Source organism: Ictidomys tridecemlineatus, chromosome 8 (genome assembly GCF_052094955.1).
Source record: "Ictidomys tridecemlineatus isolate mIctTri1 chromosome 8, mIctTri1.hap1, whole genome shotgun sequence".
In the NCBI taxonomy this organism is placed as follows: Eukaryota; Metazoa; Chordata; class Mammalia; order Rodentia; family Sciuridae; genus Ictidomys; species Ictidomys tridecemlineatus.
The window spans coordinates 156,213,870-156,232,029 of NC_135484.1; the positions used below are offsets into that span (position 1 = coordinate 156,213,870).

Sequence of the window (18,160 nt, forward strand, 5' to 3'; positions counted from 1 at the left end):
GAACTTTAGAAAGTGAGTGGGACTGGAACTCAGTTCTGGCCAGGTTTATCAGGACTCCCTAAATTCTCCTGGCAAAGGAAGGAGGGTTTACACATCACCATTCTGGTCACTTCAGCTGGAGAGAAGCCCATTCCCACTAGTTTTACAAATTGCTAATTCAGCAGAAAGACAAAGTCAGCAGACACCAAGGCAGAAATCCAATTAGATTCTCAAGATAAATCAACATTGAAGTGTGGCCAGGGTAGGGTGTTCATGGACCGGGCATAAATCCAAAAACTTTACTCTTGCAGACCCTCCAGGTTCTTCACATGCCTTGATAACTGTGCAGAGATAAAAATTCACTTGAGTGAGGGTCTGTCCTAAACACTTGCTTTTAAACTCTTGTTTTCATTTGCATTATAGCCCAAGGAGCTGATGTGCTACCATCCAGTTTACCGCGCTCCTGTTTTTGAAATGACTAGTCTCTTAGGAGGATTGATGGTTTAAGGGATGGTTGTAGAAGTAGATCAAAGGCCCTGCACATCTCTGGCTGTGGCTGATGAGAAGCCAGGTTCTGTCCTTCCTCTTCTCAGTACCTCCGTCTAGACAGAAAGGACCCAGTTCCCCCAGAGACCCCGGCCAGACTGGAACAGTGGTGATTTATACACTTCATACCTAGAAAAAGTGAAACAGACTGTTAGAGTCTGTAAACAAGTCAGGATGGCACCTGGCAAAATGTCAGAGGGAGTGGTTTGTGAAGTAAGGCCAGGAGCCATTAAGTGTGGAGATTCCTTATTGGTTGAGTGCTGTATCTAGTTAATGTTAATTAGATAAGCTGTGTGGGATGTATAAATACCCCTCCTGTCCTACAATAAAGGGCTCCCACTCCTGCTATATCAATGTACATAAGTTGTTCGTCAACACCCCCCTCCCCCCCCCCTTATTTTGCTGCAGCCAGCCGGGCTGCTGCAACAGACACAGCATATTCAAATGTATCTCAAGCCCACTTCATGGGTAGCATGGCTAGAATCTTTCAAATTCCATTTTCTAAGTATTTTTGTTTCCTATAAGCCTATCAGACTGACTGCAAATATTTTTCCTGTTCTCAAATAATTTTTAAAATAATTCAATCATAGAAACTTTAAAAATACACTGAAGTTTATATTACTATAAAATATCCATGAGATTATCTCAGAACTTCATCTTTTCCGTTTTGAAATTTCTATTTACAAAATAGCATTTTTTAAATCTTTAAACTTTTTCTCTTGGACCCTCACCCTGCATGCACAAGTCCATAAACGTTGTGCCAACTTAATCACATAGCAAGCACCTGAGCAGCCCTGGCAAAGGCCATGCAGTGGTGTCTGTCCCTGGCTAAGAGGACTCTGGTACAGTCATTGTCCCTTCCCCACAACAGCAACCACTGATGGACTTTGGCTTCCATTACTACTTTGCATTTTCTTATTATTTTAGCACCAATTTATTCTTAAATGCTAATCCTTACTTATACCTGAGCATTATATAAATAAAATCATATATTTTCTACTTTTTGCTAATATTCCCTAATTTTCATTTTTCTGTGTCGATGTCACTCCTCTATTGTGATTTTGCGTGGAATGCCACAGAGTGAAGACTCTGCGACCGATTCATCACTTGTCTTCATTATCTCTCCATGGAAGAAGCCACCCTGCAGCTTAGCACATTTATCATCTTCTCATTTCTGAGACTTAGCCAGGTCCTCTGCTCAACGTCCCTCAGGACACTGCGACCAAGCGTGGGTCCAGCAACACCACGGTCAGAGCAGTCCCTGACCTCCTCGGGATGTGGGAGGCCCTGGGTGGGAGCGCCTGCTGTTTGGGGGCCACTGTCCATCCTGTCCTCCACACTCTGCAGGACAGTCTCAGCAGAGTGGCTTGGTCCACACAGCAAGACCGCCAGAAGAGCCAGGAGAGGGGCAAGACAGAGGTCACCACCTCCAAAACCTCATTTGGAAGCGCTTTCCCAAAGCATTCGATGCTCTTCTCAAAGCAGATTAGATGACTTGGAGGGCGCCTTTCCCCGAGGGTGTGGCTCTTCTCTCCCTGTAAACTCACACCACAGACACCCCACTGAAGAATGGGCGAGGGGTCTGAAAAGACAAGTGTCTAGCAGGTAGGTGAGCAGGTGCCCAACATCTCTGATCATCTGGGAAACGTAAGTCAAAACCACCACAAGATGCCTCCTCATGCCTGTGAGGTTGTCCGCTCTCTAATGGACAATGCATAAAAAGTATTAGTGCAGGTGGGTGTGGAGAAAATAAATGATTTTTTGATATTAAAATATGGCATTTTGGTTATTTTTTTTATGCTGTTTGTAGGAATGCATTGCCATGACCCTTATGAAAAAGTATATGGAAATTCTACAAAGAATTAAAAAATGTCAACAAGACAATCTTAAGCAAAAAGAACAATTGGGTGGCATTATAGTATTATAGAACCAAAGCATATTACAAAACTGTGGTAAGGAAGACATCGTGGTGTTAGCATAAGAAAGACTCATACATGATCGACAGTGTAGGGAGCTTGGAGAAACCCACATGTCTGCAGCCACATGATCTTCAACAAAGGTGCTAGAAGAGGCCCGAGAAAAACAGCCTTTTCAATAAAGCAGTGCTGGAAAACTTGCATAGCCACTGAAGAACAATGAAGTCAGAGCCTCTCACCAGTTAAAACCAATTCCAAATGGCTTAAAGACGTAAAGGACCCCAAACGGTAAAAGTGGTAGATGTAAACAGGAAAGCCCTAGGCCACTGGAGTGAACATGAATTGTTGAACAAGGCGAAGAGACAACCTACAGAATAGTTGAAAACATTTGCAATAGATATGCTTCATGAAAATTTAATATTCAGATTGTATATAAAAAAAAACATAAAAATTCAATAGCAAGGGCTATGGGTATACCTTACTGATGGAGTAATTTCCTAGCATCTGCAAAACTCTGTTTTCTATCCCAAACACTGAAGAACAAAAACATATACAATCAAACAAAAGAAAAATGTAAGACAAAATTCAATAGGAAAATAAACTAAAACTTCAATTGTAAAAACAAAACAACAAGCCAAGATAAACAAATGCCCTGATTTAAAAATGGGCACCAGACTTATGTATGAATTTCTCAGAAGAACACATGATTGTTCAAGGTCATCACTAGGGTGAAGCAATAAGATCTCGTCTCACCCCAGGTAGAGTGGGTGTTCTCAAAAAGACAAGAGACAACCCATGTTGGTCAAGGTAGAGAGAAAGGGCCTTACAGACTGCAGGTGAGAGGGAAAGTAGATAGAGCTCTTAGGAAAACACTGTGCCGGTTCCATAACACTGGCCGTAGGACTACCTTGTATCCAGGCATCCCACCAGTGGGCATGAATCCCAACGATCTTAAATCAGCTTCCTGAGGAGGCTCTGAGATCCTACCGTCATTGCAGTAGAAAAAGCCAACGAGGGAGCAAGTCCAGGGGCCATCAATGCATGCATGGATAGAAAACACATCCGGTCGCCCTCACCTCACCATGAACAAACAGCAACTCAAGATGAGCCAAAGACCCGAGAATTAGGCCAGAAACTAGGTACTCCGCGAGAGGAAAATGTAGGGTCATCACTCCAGCGAGTAGGCCCAGGCAAGGACTTTCTCAGCAGGACCCTAAAGCTCGGGAAAGAATGCCAAGAGGTAACAAATGGGTCAGCATCCAATTAAAAACTTTCTGCACAGCAAGGAATGATTGAGAATGTGAAGAGGGGACCTATAGAGTGGGAGAGTCTTGCTAGCTACTGTCTGAAAGAGGATGGATATCTGGAATATATAGAGAACTCAAAAAACTTCACAGCAAAATATCAAATAATTCAATCACTAAATGGGCAAATGAAATAAACAGACACTTCTCCAAAGAAGAAACATAAGTGGACAATAAATACGTGAAAAAACATTCAACATCATTAGCAATCAAAATGCAAATCAAAACTACACAGAGACTTCATCTCACATTACTCAGAAAGGCAGTCATCAGAAAAACAAATAATAGGTGGAGATATAGCTCAGTTGGTAGAGTGCTTGCCTCGCATGCACAAAGCCCTGGGTTCAATCCCCAACACCATGAAAAGAAAAAAAATGATAATAAATGCTGGAGAGGAAATGGAGAAGAAGTACCCTGACACTGCTGGTGGGACAGCGCAACCACTAAGGAAATCAGAGTGGCTATCAGTGTGGATATCCACCCAGCTGTACCACTCCTCGGTACTTGAACAGAAAATTTTAAATCATCATACTGCAGTGACACATGCATACCCATGTTTATAGCAGCACAATTCACAATATCCAAACTATGGAACCAGCTTAGGTGTCCATCAACAGATGAATAGATCAAAAAAGAAAAAAAAGTGGTGTATATATACACAATATGGCGTTTTTTTCAGCCATAAAGAGAAATAAATTTTGTCATTTGCAGGAAAATGGATGGAATTGGAGACCATTATGTTAAGCAAAATAAGTCAAACTCAGAATGGAAAAGGTGGAGACTGTATGAAAAGGAAGTAGACTGTGGGGCAGGGAAAGGGGAGGTACTGGGGAATGACACTGATAAATTCATGTCGTGTGCGTTTAAGAATATGCAATAATGAATCCTGCTAGCAAGCCTGATTATAACGCACCAATAAAAAACTCAATCAAAAACTTTTAAATTGAGAAAAGAAACATAAAAACCCAGAAGTTATTGTTCTTTTCATTTTTATTTATTTTTTTAGTCATACATGACAGTAGAGTGCATTTTGATATATAATACATACATGGAATGTACATACACCAATTATATTGTCTATTCTATTCTGCTGCCCTTCCTATCCTCCCTACTCCTCCCCTCCTCTAGAAGTTATTGTTCTTTGATTCTCAGCTTTCTCTCTAAAGTGAAGATGACAAGATTCATGCAAAAACAGTACATTGGGTTTAACAAAACAACATGAGGGACTCAGGTTAGCACCCTGAAAGCCCTGCCCAGGCAGTGGCAGTCAGCACTGCAAGGTCCTCAGTGAGCACTCGGAGGAGAAGTGTCTGAGGCCACCTGGCTGCAAGTGCAGGGTTAAAGTGAGGAGTCAGGCAGCCAGCTGTGCACCCTTTCCTGGGGACTAGGGACCCTCTGCAGCATAGCCAGAGGGGAGACTTTGGACAGCGAAGAATGATCCTAAACCACTCAGAAGAGAAAATAAAGACTAGGCCAAAGATAAGCACAACTGTCCTTGCCCAGAAGACACAGTGTCCCACCCTGGGAAAGCAAGGAGTGGCGTCACAGCATGGCCACCAGAGTGGCATCCTTCTGAGCCGAGGCCTTGTTGACTCCTGAGACCTTAGAAGCAAGTGTTTCTCTTCCAGGAGAAACAGAAATCCAGATGGCTGAGAAGGGAAACCGGAAACAACGTCCTGCCAGGTAGAGCCCAGAGCTGACCAACCTGTGACTCTTTCCTAATCCAAGGCCCCGAGTTCAGGCTTCAGAGAGGACAGGGTAGGCCTGCCTTCAAGAGATGTGCTGTGCCACTGCCTTATTTGGCATATAAAAGAAAGTAGATACTATGTTATCAATAATCGTTAATCAGAAACATTTAGGAAGAAGAAGACATCAAAACAAGTTTGTTTTGTTTGTTTTCTAGAAATGAAAACTCTGAATTCCACCAGAAACACTCACAGAAGGGCCATAGGAATGAGCATTCTCCTTGATCTTCTGAATCATCCCCTGAAGAAGGTTCTTTCCTCTTCTCAGCTGGCAGCAGCGCAAGGAAGGACTGTTGCTCCATTGGTCCATGCCAAGGCTCTGTTCCACACAAGGTGATCAACACACCCTCCGCCAACCCCGAGTCTCCGGGAATTCGTGCTGGTGTGGAGGTGGGAAGGTGAAGCTGATAAGCCAACGGATTGGTAAGGAACACGGAATGTCAGATCTTGACACATTTTTATGACAAAAATAGAGCAATGAGTAGGGTCAGGAAATATAGAGAGGGCAGCGCAGTACAGCAGGCAAAGAAGGTCAGCTGGCAGCACGGGCTCCTGGTGTCAGGACTGGGCCTTCCTTAAAGAGAAGAGGTCCCATCCCAAGAAGTAAGACCAGCCCAACAACCCCACAGTGGCTCTGCTGCGCCCCTCGGCAGCGCCCAGGGGAAGTCCACCCAGGCCCTTCCCCTCAAATATGAGCTGAGGGCTGTCAGGGGAGGTTCCCTCCTCAGATCACAAGCGGAGGCCAAGGAGACCTTCAGCCACTGCGCCAGCGCACAGGAGGGGCTCCAGGCCAAGGTGCCAGCTCACAGGAGGGGCTCCAGGACAGTGCGCCAGCGCACAGGAGGGGCTCCAGGCCAGGGCGCCAGCGCACAGGAGGGGCTCCAGGCCAGGGCGCCAGCGCACAGGAGGGGCTCCAGGCCAGGGCGCCAGCGCACAGGAGGGGCTCCAGGCCAGGGCGCCAGCGCACAGGAGGGGCTCCAGGCCACCGCACCAGCTCACAGGAGGGGCTCCAGGCCACCGCACCAGCTCACAGGAGGGGCTCCAGGTCAGTGCACCAGCTCACAGGAGGGGCTCCAGGCCAGGGCTACAGCTCACAGGAGGGGCTCCAGGCCAGTGCACCAGCTCACAGGAGGGGCTCCAGGACAGTGCACCAGCTCACAGGAGGGGCTCCAGGCCAAGGCGCCAGCGCACAGGAGGGGCTCCAGGTCAGTGCACCAGCTCACAGGAGGGGATCCAGGCCAGTGCCAGCGCACAGGAGGGGCTCCAGGACAGTGCTCCAGCGCACAGGAGGGGCTCCAGGCCAGCGCACAGGAGGGGCTCCAAGCGAGGGGTGAGGAAAGCAACGTGCAGAATGGTGCAAGGAACACGAGGCCACCAGCCAACTGCATCAAAGGGTGGACAGAGTCCACATTTGCGTTTCTTTCTGTACAAGGACTTTCAGATGGGAGCACAGGAAACTAATAAATAACTAATAATAAACGAATAAACGTAGAATATCGAAAAGCAGAGGGCAGTGAACTGGTGTGACTCTGACTACCCCAGGGAAGGAGCCAGGCCTTCTGACGTGTGCAGAGGCCCTGGGGGCCTTTAACAGGAGGAAAGGAATGTCCAGCGCACGGCAGTGAGTCCAGGGAAGCCCATCTGTTTGCTAACTGGTCCTCGCACTTCCTACCTAGGCTCCCAGGAGCCCTGAATTCAGAAGCTGATGGGGACAAAGAGTAAAGGCAGCCTGGGTTGGGATTTCTCAGACAGGGGCTGTTCCTAGGACGCAGCCTTGAGCCGTCAGGAATTACATGAGTAAGGCCGGTGGGGGAGCTAGTCAGAAGGGCTGAGAAGAGCCTGACCAGAGTGGGACCAAGGAGGGCATCTTTGTCAGGTAGATGGGGAAGTGAGCATTTGCGGACATTGGGAAGGGAATTAACTGTGCTCTTCATATATGCCATTATTACCCGCAGCTAATGAAACGACCCATGGAAACCATAAAAACATTCAGCTGCATTACCCTAAAGGGCCACAAGATGGCGACATGTTCCTTAATGACTTCAGGATGGACAAGGGTCAGTGGGCCAGCTCCTCCCCTTGCTGACAACTGATTCCAGTTCTCTTTCTGTGGTTCCCTTAGTTCATTGGCTGGAATTTCTCTGCACCCATGCTTGGTTCCTTTCAGTGTGGCTCTATTGTAAACCAAAACAGAAATATGTTCATTGATTGGGCAACATTTTTTTTATTACTTTTTGCCGCAGTCCGGCTGCAGCAAAATAAGGGGGGGGGGTGACGAATAACTTGTGTACGTTGATACAGCAGGAATGGGCGCGGTTTATTGTAGGACAACAGAGCTACTTATACATTTTGCACAGCTTATCTTAATTAGCATAAACTAGATACATAAGTCAACCAATAAGGAATCTCCACACTTAATGGCTCGCTTTTGTTATTTCTCAAACCACTCCCTCTGGCATTTTGCCAGGCACCACCCAGACTTGTTTAGGAACTCTAACATTCCCCTGGCAAAATACCAGGTGTTATTTTGACTTGTTTACAGACCTTAACATTTCTGTTGTCCTACAATAAACGGCTCCTACTCCTGCTGTATCAATCTACAGAAGTTATTCCTCACCCCCCAGTTATTCTGCTGCAGCTAGACTGCGGCAACTTTTAGGGGGTTCAGCCGGGGTGCTATGGAAAAACTGAAGTACAGGTTATGCAAAAGCAGAGAGAATACTGTACTTCCAAGTGCAGAACACATACACCTCAATTGCCAGCCTGTTGTCCTTGTTCTTTCATTATCGAACCCACACAGACTGGGAGGCAGTGTAAAGAAATCCCAAATGCCATTTCAATCATGAATATTTTCATAAACAACCTCATAGACATGAATGTAAAGAAAAACTATCATCTCACTTTAGAAAACTTAAAAATTACTTGTAACATTACCCAATACCTAGTCCTTAAAAAAATCTCTATTTGCCTCAAATATTTTTTTAAAATGATTTTGTCTGAGTGTGGATCCCCCCAAGGTCCACACATGGTATCTGGTTCCTCTTCTTAAATATCTCTAATCCATAACACCTACCCAAACCTCCAAGCAGCCACCTTTGCTCTTTCAAAAAGGAATTGAGAGCTTGTATTAATTAGCTTTTCATTACTGTGACCAAAATAACCAACAAGAATAACTTTTAAAAGGAAAAGTTTACTTGAGCTCATGGTTTCAGAGGTCTCTGTCCATGGATGGCTCACTCCGTTGCTCTGGGCCCAAGAGGAGGCAGCATATACTGGTCACAAGGAAGAGGCAGGACATGTCCCTAGTGACCCATCTCCTTCCAGCCATACCTGCCCTCCTAGTTACCACCCAGTCCATGCAAGCTAGGGTGGTCTGCTTGGGTTACAGCTCACCACCCACTTACCTCACCTCTGAACATCCCTGCAGAGGACACCTCATACCAAACCATAATGGAAGATTGATATGGGTGGTGGAAATTCTCACTGATCATAGATCATTGCTTTTAGATTGTTTCTATCATTGCCTTTAGATTGTTCTATGACAAACGCTTGGGGTGGGAGGGGGGGTAGGTGTTTTCTAAAAAGGAAAAAAAACAGAATCCTGTAAATTCACTTTTATTCAGATTAAAGTTAAAAGTATTCTCAATGTCTGTAAATTTGTAATTGAAACAATCTACAAATCTTAACTCCATATAAATAAAAAATAATTTATTTCCTGTATTAATAGGCAAAATACTAAAGGCACCTGACAGTTCACTATTCTGAATTAGGAAACAGGGAAAGGGAGATTGTTAGAATAGGAAACTGTGGGGCAGGAATGCAGCGTTGTGGGCTCTCCTCAGTGATTAAGGTGTATGGTGGGGATCAGTTACATAGATCTGATAATGTGCAGGTAACAAGGGATGCAGACATGCCCTCTGGTTTCCCAGGGCACGTGTACAGTAGTTTCCACAATAAGCAAGCTCAGATGCACTTGCCAACAACCAAGGAAACCATCAATAACACATGAAACAAGTTCCACAGGAATCCTCATTTTAAAATTAAAATTCAAAATTTCCACTCCACTTTCACGTGCAGAAAGAGTAGCCTAATGTGCAAAAAGAAATGTAACCTAAATAGGTTTGCTTATCATCCAGTAGTTATCAGGAAAAGTCCTCCAAAAATCATGGCTTAGAATAAGACATCTTAATCATTGAGTAATTTTCAAGACTATTTTGTGCATTCATCATTAAAAATTTATTCGCTTAGATAAAACAGTAACTTGAAACTGGCTACTACTTTTAAACCAAAACTAGTCACAAGGAAAGCTCCCCATGGCTTATATACAACGTGGTTTAAAATATTTGGGGGTGATTGGGTCAAGTGAGGCCTGCAAACCCGTTTCCTTTTTTTGCCCCTCTGCAGCTTTCCTGACTGCACTAAGGGAGGTAATCCGTTAGAATTGATCTTCCAGACTCCGTGACGTCCTGAAAGAATTTAGGAAACTTGCAAACTAAAAAGCAGGACTAACCTAGTCTGCGAGCTGCGCGCGCGTGCGCGCGGGTCCCATATCTCGGCAACCAATCAGAATGTAAAGGCAAAAGCGCCGCTAGCGCGGGAAATTTTAAAAATCCCGCGCAGTATCTGCAAGCCAGCCGAGACCCATCCCACCTAGGCGGCGCCCTTGTACCGTAGAGCAGTGGCCCTTACGTCCAATTAGAACGTGGACACTAAACCGGTACTTACCTCACGATTAGCCAGACCCGTTAGTACACCAAAATGATAGACAAGCAGCAGCTCTCTAAGAAATGTGGGTGGCTCTTAAAAGAGCCGTTAGGTTTGAACTTGCAACTAATTCCCCGGTTACTTGGCGCTGGTGTACTTGGTGACCGCCTTGGTGCCCTCCGACACGGCGTGCTTGGCCAGTTCCCCGGGCAGCAGCAGGCGCACCGCCGTCTGGATCTCCCGGGACGTGATGGTCGAGCGCTTGTTGTAGTGCGCCAGGCGCGAGGCCTCGCCCGCGATGCGCTCGAAGATGTCGTTCACGAACGAGTTCATGATGCCCATGGCCTTGGACGAGATGCCGGTGTCGGGGTGCACCTGCTTGAGCACCTTGTACACGTACACCGAGTAGCTCTCCTTGCGGCTGCGCTTGCGCTTCTTGCCGTCCTTCTTCTGCGCCTTGGTCACCGCCTTCTTGGAGCCCTTCTTCGGGGCAGGAGCGGACTTCGCTGGCTCAGGCATCGTCGAAGAGCAGAAGCTGCAAAGCAAAGCTAGAGGCACGGTGCGGCTTTATATAGAACCTCATACGCAAATAAGGTGGAGTTAAAGCCTGTTTCTCATTGGTGGTTGTTCAGATGAATGTCAGAAGGTAGCTTTATCCAATCAGAATGCGTAAATTCCAAAGTCGCTTTTCTATTGGTTGAAACGAAGTTACAATTTCGGCCAATGACAAGTCTAATTCTTCTTGCCTGTTAATAACTATAAAAGATGAAGCAAGTGCACTTTCGTTTACGGTAGTTTGTGGTGAGATCGACGAACTAACGCTATGTCTGGACGCGGCAAGCAGGGTGGCAAGGCTCGCGCCAAGGCCAAGACGCGCTCTTCCCGGGCGGGCCTGCAGTTCCCCGTGGGCAGAGTCCACCGCCTTCTGCGCAAGGGCAACTATGCCGAGCGGGTCGGGGCCGGCGCGCCCGTCTACCTGGCGGCGGTGCTCGAGTACCTGACGGCCGAGATCCTGGAGCTGGCTGGCAACGCGGCCCGCGACAACAAGAAGACGCGTATCATCCCGCGCCACCTGCAGCTGGCCATCCGCAACGATGAGGAGCTCAACAAGCTGCTGGGCAAAGTCACCATCGCGCAGGGCGGTGTCCTGCCCAACATCCAGGCCGTGCTGCTGCCCAAGAAGACCGAGAGCCACCACAAGGCCAAGGGCAAGTAACGCCCTGTATTGGCTTGCTACAAACCGAATCCAAACCAAAGGCTCTTTTCAGAGCCACTTACTGCTTCTCAGAAGGAACTGAACACTGGCTGAAGGAGAGATGTCAGAAAGTTAAGGTTCGGCGCGGTGTTGCGCTGCACAATTGAAGCTATACAGCTAAGGCCTCGGCAGGCTACCCAGCCCTTATTAGGAGGACACCAAATTCTGCCATCCTTTTGCAGGTCACCATTGCACACAACACGTTTCAGCTCAACTTAGTGGTCAGCAAAGAGTTTAAAGTGTGTCTGGATCTAAGGTTAAAACTAAAGTTTGGTTTCTCTACCCCATTGTTCAGCTTTAATTTTTTTTTACTGAAAACTATCTGGGACGGCATTAATAGGAGAAAAACGTTTATTTAATGTAGTTTTATGCACAGTCGTAAATGTCTAAATCTGATGTTAGACATTTGGACGTTGCATAAATATTCACATCCTTTTCTATTCCATGTGTTTAACCCACTTTTCAATCTAGTATAAATATGATTTGTGAAATAGAAGTGTTAATGATACCCAGCAATGATAGGCACTGAAGTGGCCCCTCAAAACTAAAATATATACTTGGCTTTTGGTAGAATTTTTAGAAGCTGTGTTAACTAAAGTTTATTTTCAAGGGTGGTAAAATTTTGCTTCTACCCAGGGAAGGGCTTAGTAGCTAGGTCTGAGAAACAGAAGAAACAGGAGAAAAGCATACAAGTTTCTTTAATGTAAGTTTTATGTGACAAGAGCGCAGTCATAAGGAATTGAAAGTAACAAGGTTAATCTTGGAAAAGCAACAAAACTGTGGAAGAAGACTAAAGCATCACATTTTTAAAATAATTAGGAATTACCTTAACAAGATCTTCAAGAGTTCTCTCTGGCCTCAACTTCCTGTCCATGCTGGCCTGACTCCTTCCAGGATAGAAAGGAGTCACCAGAGAGCACTTCTTGCACCTGTGGCTTTAATTGCCTTCCTCTCAAAATAATCCCTATGCCAAGTGGTATACCTTGTTGTGGCAGATTCTCCCACCTTCACCATCTATTGCTGTCCTTATGACTTGCTGTGCAAAAAACCTATGAAATCAAGTAAGGATAGAGGCTTCCTGTTGATGGAAATTGTACTGATGTTTTATGTCTTTAAAATATGTTCCAGTTAAAATTGGAGAAATGTAACAAAAAAAAACAAAACTCTCCCAATGAAGAGAAAGAACTTTATTTTTGAATAAACATTGAGCCAGCATTAAACACTAATCGCCGCAGGCAATCTTATAAACAGCTTGCAAAGGCAAAGAAATTTGTCTTTTATGTAGCCACATTAAGCTGATCTCAAAACTAGGGGTCAGGTGACAGCTGAAGTTAGACCATCTCCATCTGGAAACTGAGGAAATCTAATTGTTAACTACTACATTTCGAAGAGATGACTCTCTAATCCTTGAAAAAATATTCCTGCATTTTGAAGCTGAATAAAAAGATTTCCATACATTTGAAAATGCTAGAAAACACTCTAAGTGGAAGAAAGCCTCTTATTTGCAAGAGAAAATTAAGCCTTTTATTTTTAACATGTCTTTGCCCTTAAACTAACTTGTTAGTTTGCCTATGTGATCTACCTTCTCTATAATTTAGGTGGAATTTGACTACATTTATTGTTGAATCATTTTTGTTTTTCCAAAAGTGTTCAGCAATTTTCCTTTTTATTGAAACATAAGATACAGAAAATCTCAAATTTTTCATTGAAAAGTTTATTTTCATTTACTTACATTTTTATTTATTTTATGAAATTTAAGTGTAATACTATGGATATACTATATAGTGCACACCAGTAATCTCACTGGCTCAGGAGACTGAGGCAGTAGAATCACAAATTCAAAGTGGCCTCAGCAATTTGTGAGCCCTAAGCAATTTAGCAAAACCCTGTCTCAAAAGAAAAAAAGGGCGGGGGCGGGGGCGGGGGGGGGGGAGGGGGCTGGAGATATGGCTCAATAACTAAGTGCCACTGAGTTCCCATCCCTGGCACCAAAAAAGGAGAAGAAAAAAAAAGAAAGAAAATACTGTAATGCAACTTTGCTCTAAGGGATCTCTCATTAAAAGGTAGAAAAGTCACGGGATAACAAGGAATCACAAGTTACTGGTGGAAGAAGTGATTAAAATGTCTCAATGGTAAGGGACAGAGAGACCCAATCTAGGAGTGCTGGAAACATGAGATTAAGGGAATAATTTGAACTGGGCCTTTTGTACTGACCCCCAAGTGCTTTCTTTTTAAGAAGCAATTTACCTGCAGTCCTGCCTGTCTTAAGTGGACAGGTATGTTACATTCCTCAGCAAACTGCCTATTATCTGCAGGGAAAATGCAGGCCTGAAATAACATGGAGTCACTCTAAAGAGGGAGGTTTTGTGACCCTTTCAAAATCCAGATCCCAGAACTCAGGAAAATAAGGATAATTCCAACTAGCCATAAAATCAGTAAGAACTGGTCAGCAAGGGCCAAAGTGACCAAGAGTTATCAATGCAGTGGGGACTTAAAAGTCTGATGTCATCCTGAAGTCAAAAAACAAAAAGTGATCTGGGAAGGACTCTCTGGAAACTTCCCTGGGACCCACCCCACCCCCCAAAAAAACTGGAGGGCAGGAGCGGAGGAGAGGTCCTCTCAGAGAATCCACTATCTCCCTTGAAAGTATCACCTTTCCACCTTTCCAAGCCCTTCTAAGAAACTGTTACAGAGCAAGATAACTGAAATCTGATTTGATCCCAAAAATTATCTGTTTCCCAGAACGTTCCAGCCCTGTGACAGCCAGACATCAGCAAAGTAAAATGACATGTTAAATAATAAGTACTTGAATAAAAACTGTCTTAGAAAGATAAAAGCATACTCACTCCTCCTTGCATTTGAATTTTTTACTTTTTCATTAATGAAGACAATAGCTCTTGTAATTATACAAGATATTTTTAAATTTAATACATATTATTAAAAAAAAACCCTACTGTGAAACACATTGATAGATTCAGTATTTTTCAGGTTGGGAGCTCACAATATTTCAAAGGCAGCAAATTTACCCAAATTTACCCAAATAAATATAAAGATTTAACAATTTCAAACAAAATCCTAAAAGATTTCATTATTGTAAGTGAACTATTTGTAATTTCAAAAAGTATAAATGGTGACAATAGTATAAAATCATTTTGAATAATTGTGTAAGTGGGAATTACACTGTCAAACACTAGGATAGTCTTCAATGGTAAAATAATCATAATTACTCCAGCACTACACATAGATTAATCAATTAAGCAGAAATTTCATAATTTTAATTGAAATATTCAATACACTGTAAAATGATTCTTCAAATCTGAAAGGAAAATAGTCAATATTGCACTGCTTGGCCAGTTGGTCAACTGTCTAAAAACTTCTCTTTACAAGAAATAAAATCCAATTATAATGGATTAGTAATCACCGTTTTGGAATCCTTCAAAAACAGTCTACCTTTGCGGGAAGATACTTTGGCAGTACAGCCTAAGGGAGCTTAGAAGTCTGACTTTTATTAGTCCACCTATTCTGTTTCTAAAAGTTGGCCTATGGCGTCCACTCACAGGGCACAGAAAGGAGAAAAACTACAAATACCCAGTCATTGCACACGCTGCTCAAGACCTGTGCAGCAGGCAGAGGAAAGAACAGAGTATTTTCGCTTTTCACGTATATTCGACAACTTTAGATAACATTTAAGTGTTGAGGCAAATGAAAATAAGTGAAATTGAGAATGCTCAGGATATGTTTAAATGTGTGTCAAATGCTTCACATGGGTTATTATATGTAATATTCTTGTGATTTATCATCATTTATAACCATATCATTTATTAACCATGCTCAGTATATAGAAAAGCCAACATGAACAGTCTTGGGCCTAGTCCTATAATGGATAACCTGGAGACACCTGTCAATCACTATCCCAGTTGGAATGGGTGATTTTATACTTTTCAGGTTGTGAGCCTAAGAAAGTAGTTTTTCCATCAGCGCAGTCAGAATCCCCTACCCCACAGCTCTCACGGTCCAAGCTCTCCAGTGTCCTGATTTCAGAAGATCCGTTTATCCAGTGAGGAGGGCCCCATGGGTTTGAAAGTTAAGTCTATCTATAGCACTAGCCATGAAGAGTGGTACTTGACAAAAAAAAAAAAAATCAATGTTTATATTTCATTTAAATGGGTGCTGGTTTGGTTTTGGATAATATTTATACTTGAGAACTTAGATTCATAAATCTGAATAATTCAACTTAAAACAACCAAATACAGACCAAGAATTCCATGAACATTTTATAATTGATGTACTGTAAAAGTGTAAAATTCACACCATATTTTGAAATCTTGAAATAAAAATACAAAGCAATGCAATGAGTGCAAGAAAGATCCATTTAATAAATTCTGTATATGCTGAAACGACATGCTGGGTCAAACAGAACATTAAAATTTTATTTTTTTTTTACTTATTTAAAAATATGGGTACTAGAAAAATAAAAATTGTGTGTATTACATTACATTTCTATAACAGTGCCTATTAGAGCAACAAATTGCCTTTAAACTTTCAGACACAAATATATGAATAGTTCAGAGACTTAAAAAAAAAAGTCCTAGTTCAGGAGAGAAACTGGAACAATAAAATGAAGATCGAATTTCTTTTTCCTCCACTAATTATTCCTGAAAATGAAGTCTTCCAGTTCTACTCAGACCTAAGGTGATAAATAAAGCATGGTGACATATTACACTACTCATGGGCACAGAGCTGTGGAATTTGTCCTGTCTTAAGTACTCAGTAAATATGCCTAAGGTTTTGCCTGCTATTCAGTGAATAAAGCCATGCCATTTTCTTGGTCTATAGACTAAATATGTGATTGCCAAGTTATGAACCAGAGTTAAATAAACCTCCATATATATCTCCATTGCAAGCTTCTCCTGGTTTCCCAGTCTGGCAGAACCTGGAGCTGTAACTGTTGATGTAATTCTGGACACTATAACAATTTCCAGACTGAATTGCTATGGCGCAATCACAACTGTTCTAAAGCATTAACTACTTACTCATGACAAAATAATTTTAGGAGATAGTAAGCACACTTAACATTTTGATAATTTAAGAGATTATAAAGATACAAGCAGTCTTATTTTTGTTCTAAATGAAATCAAGTTATTAATACTTGTCCAAAGAGGAAAAGACTGACGTACATGAGTGGTACAATAGAGGGAAACGAGGGCATAGCAGATCCTTGTTCTACCTCTCGTAATTTGAGCAAATTATTTAAGCCCTGTGCAACAGCTTTGTTAATTGTGACAGAACATTGACCTTAACTTTGTGATTCTTTGTAGCTGTTTTATTCTGAACTAGCCAGAGAAACAAAAGGAGATCCAGGTGAAAATAATGAGAAAAGAGGTACTGGTGAAAGTTATGGCTAAACTTCCATTCATGTTTTCTATTTCTATTAAAATAAAATGCACTTTCAGAATTCTGGAACAGGAGCAAAAAAGTCTGAAAGTAAACTTTGTAAAGCCAATATACAGCTTTTGCAAAAATGGTTATAAGCCTGTTATGAATGACAGCAGCACACCAGTTATAGTTATAGTTCCAGGCCAAAACCAAAAATCTAAAAAATAGCAAAATATACCTTGTAGGTGGATTCATCACCACCATTGATGTATTTTAGTCAAACTACCAAAATCCTACATAGCTAGGGCCTGCAATACTCATTGAAGAAAGTAAGGTAATGTAATGCAAGCATTTCCTTTAGTATCCCATTCTTCCCCTTGAAATCTAACCAGACAGTGCCATTACCCTGGTAGTTTTCTCCCATCGGCCTAGGGGTCAAACAGCTCTTGCTATCCAAAGATGTCCTGGCAGGGAAACCAGTCTGTGGAAAGTTCAAATTACACTCACACCTCTCCTCACTCATGAGGCACTCTGCCCTTCCGTTGCTTATGCCCTTGCTCTTCAAAAAAGACATTTCCTCCAAGTCTTTGTAGGTGACTTTCCACATTTGAAAATGTAATAACCTCCACATCAGATGATAATACATCACAGGCACATATACAGAACAGTGCTTGGAATGTTGATAAAAACAGTGTTGAAATTATTTGAGGGCTGGGGTTATGGCTCAGAGGTAAAGGGCTCACCTAGCACGAGTGAGGTACTGGGTTCAATCCTCAGCACTAAAGATTGTGTTGCCCACCTGTAACTAAAAAATAAATATCTTTTTAAAAATCAAGATTAAATATAACCCATAAATCACTGATAGAATAAGACCTGGATAAACAGTGAATTTATCTGTTAATCCCTAACACACTTCCAAAAGAGCAGACAACTCATTACATTATGTTCACTCAGTGTACCCGACTAATAGGGAAAACCCTCCCCGCTTCTAACTGCACACCTGGCCAGGTCACAGCCTCCTTTCCTTTGGCCCTGGGCTGTTCACTAAAACTGCTCAGACCCCGGCCTGGCTCATCACCCCCTGAACTTCCTCTCTTGCCCTGCCAGGAGCTACTCTGAAATCCAGAATTTCCCGTCAAAGTTCTAAACCTCCGCATGTTTTTCAAATGAAGTTATCGATTCAAGCAGTGAATGTTATTTGTTCTAACGTGGTCGCCAGACCTTTTGTGACCCTGGTGTTCCCTGCCTCTATTCACAAGGGAAGTCGTTCCCAAGCCCCTGTAGACAGCAGCTCTCCTGTCTTCCCGACCCACGTGGACTAATGACGATCCGAAA

The 18,160-nt window shown here is 43.1% G+C and overlaps 2 protein-coding genes across 2 annotated transcripts; one reads left to right on the forward strand and one right to left on the reverse strand.

The window, feature by feature from the left end:
- Positions 1-10,280: 10,280 nt before the first annotated feature.
- LOC101957760 (histone H2B type 1-K) lies at positions 10,281-10,742 on the reverse strand. Its single transcript, XM_005337069.5, has one exon. It carries the CDS (start codon positions 10,711-10,713, stop codon positions 10,333-10,335), a length of 381 nt encoding a protein of 126 aa, XP_005337126.1. The 5' UTR covers positions 10,714-10,742; the 3' UTR covers positions 10,281-10,332.
- Positions 10,743-10,953: 211 nt separating this feature from the next.
- H2ac11 (H2A clustered histone 11) lies at positions 10,954-11,731 on the forward strand. The gene has a single exon (XM_013363662.4). It carries the CDS (start codon positions 11,018-11,020, stop codon positions 11,408-11,410), a length of 393 nt encoding a protein of 130 aa, XP_013219116.1. The 5' UTR covers positions 10,954-11,017; the 3' UTR covers positions 11,411-11,731.
- The last annotated feature ends 6,429 nt before the right edge of the window (positions 11,732-18,160 follow it).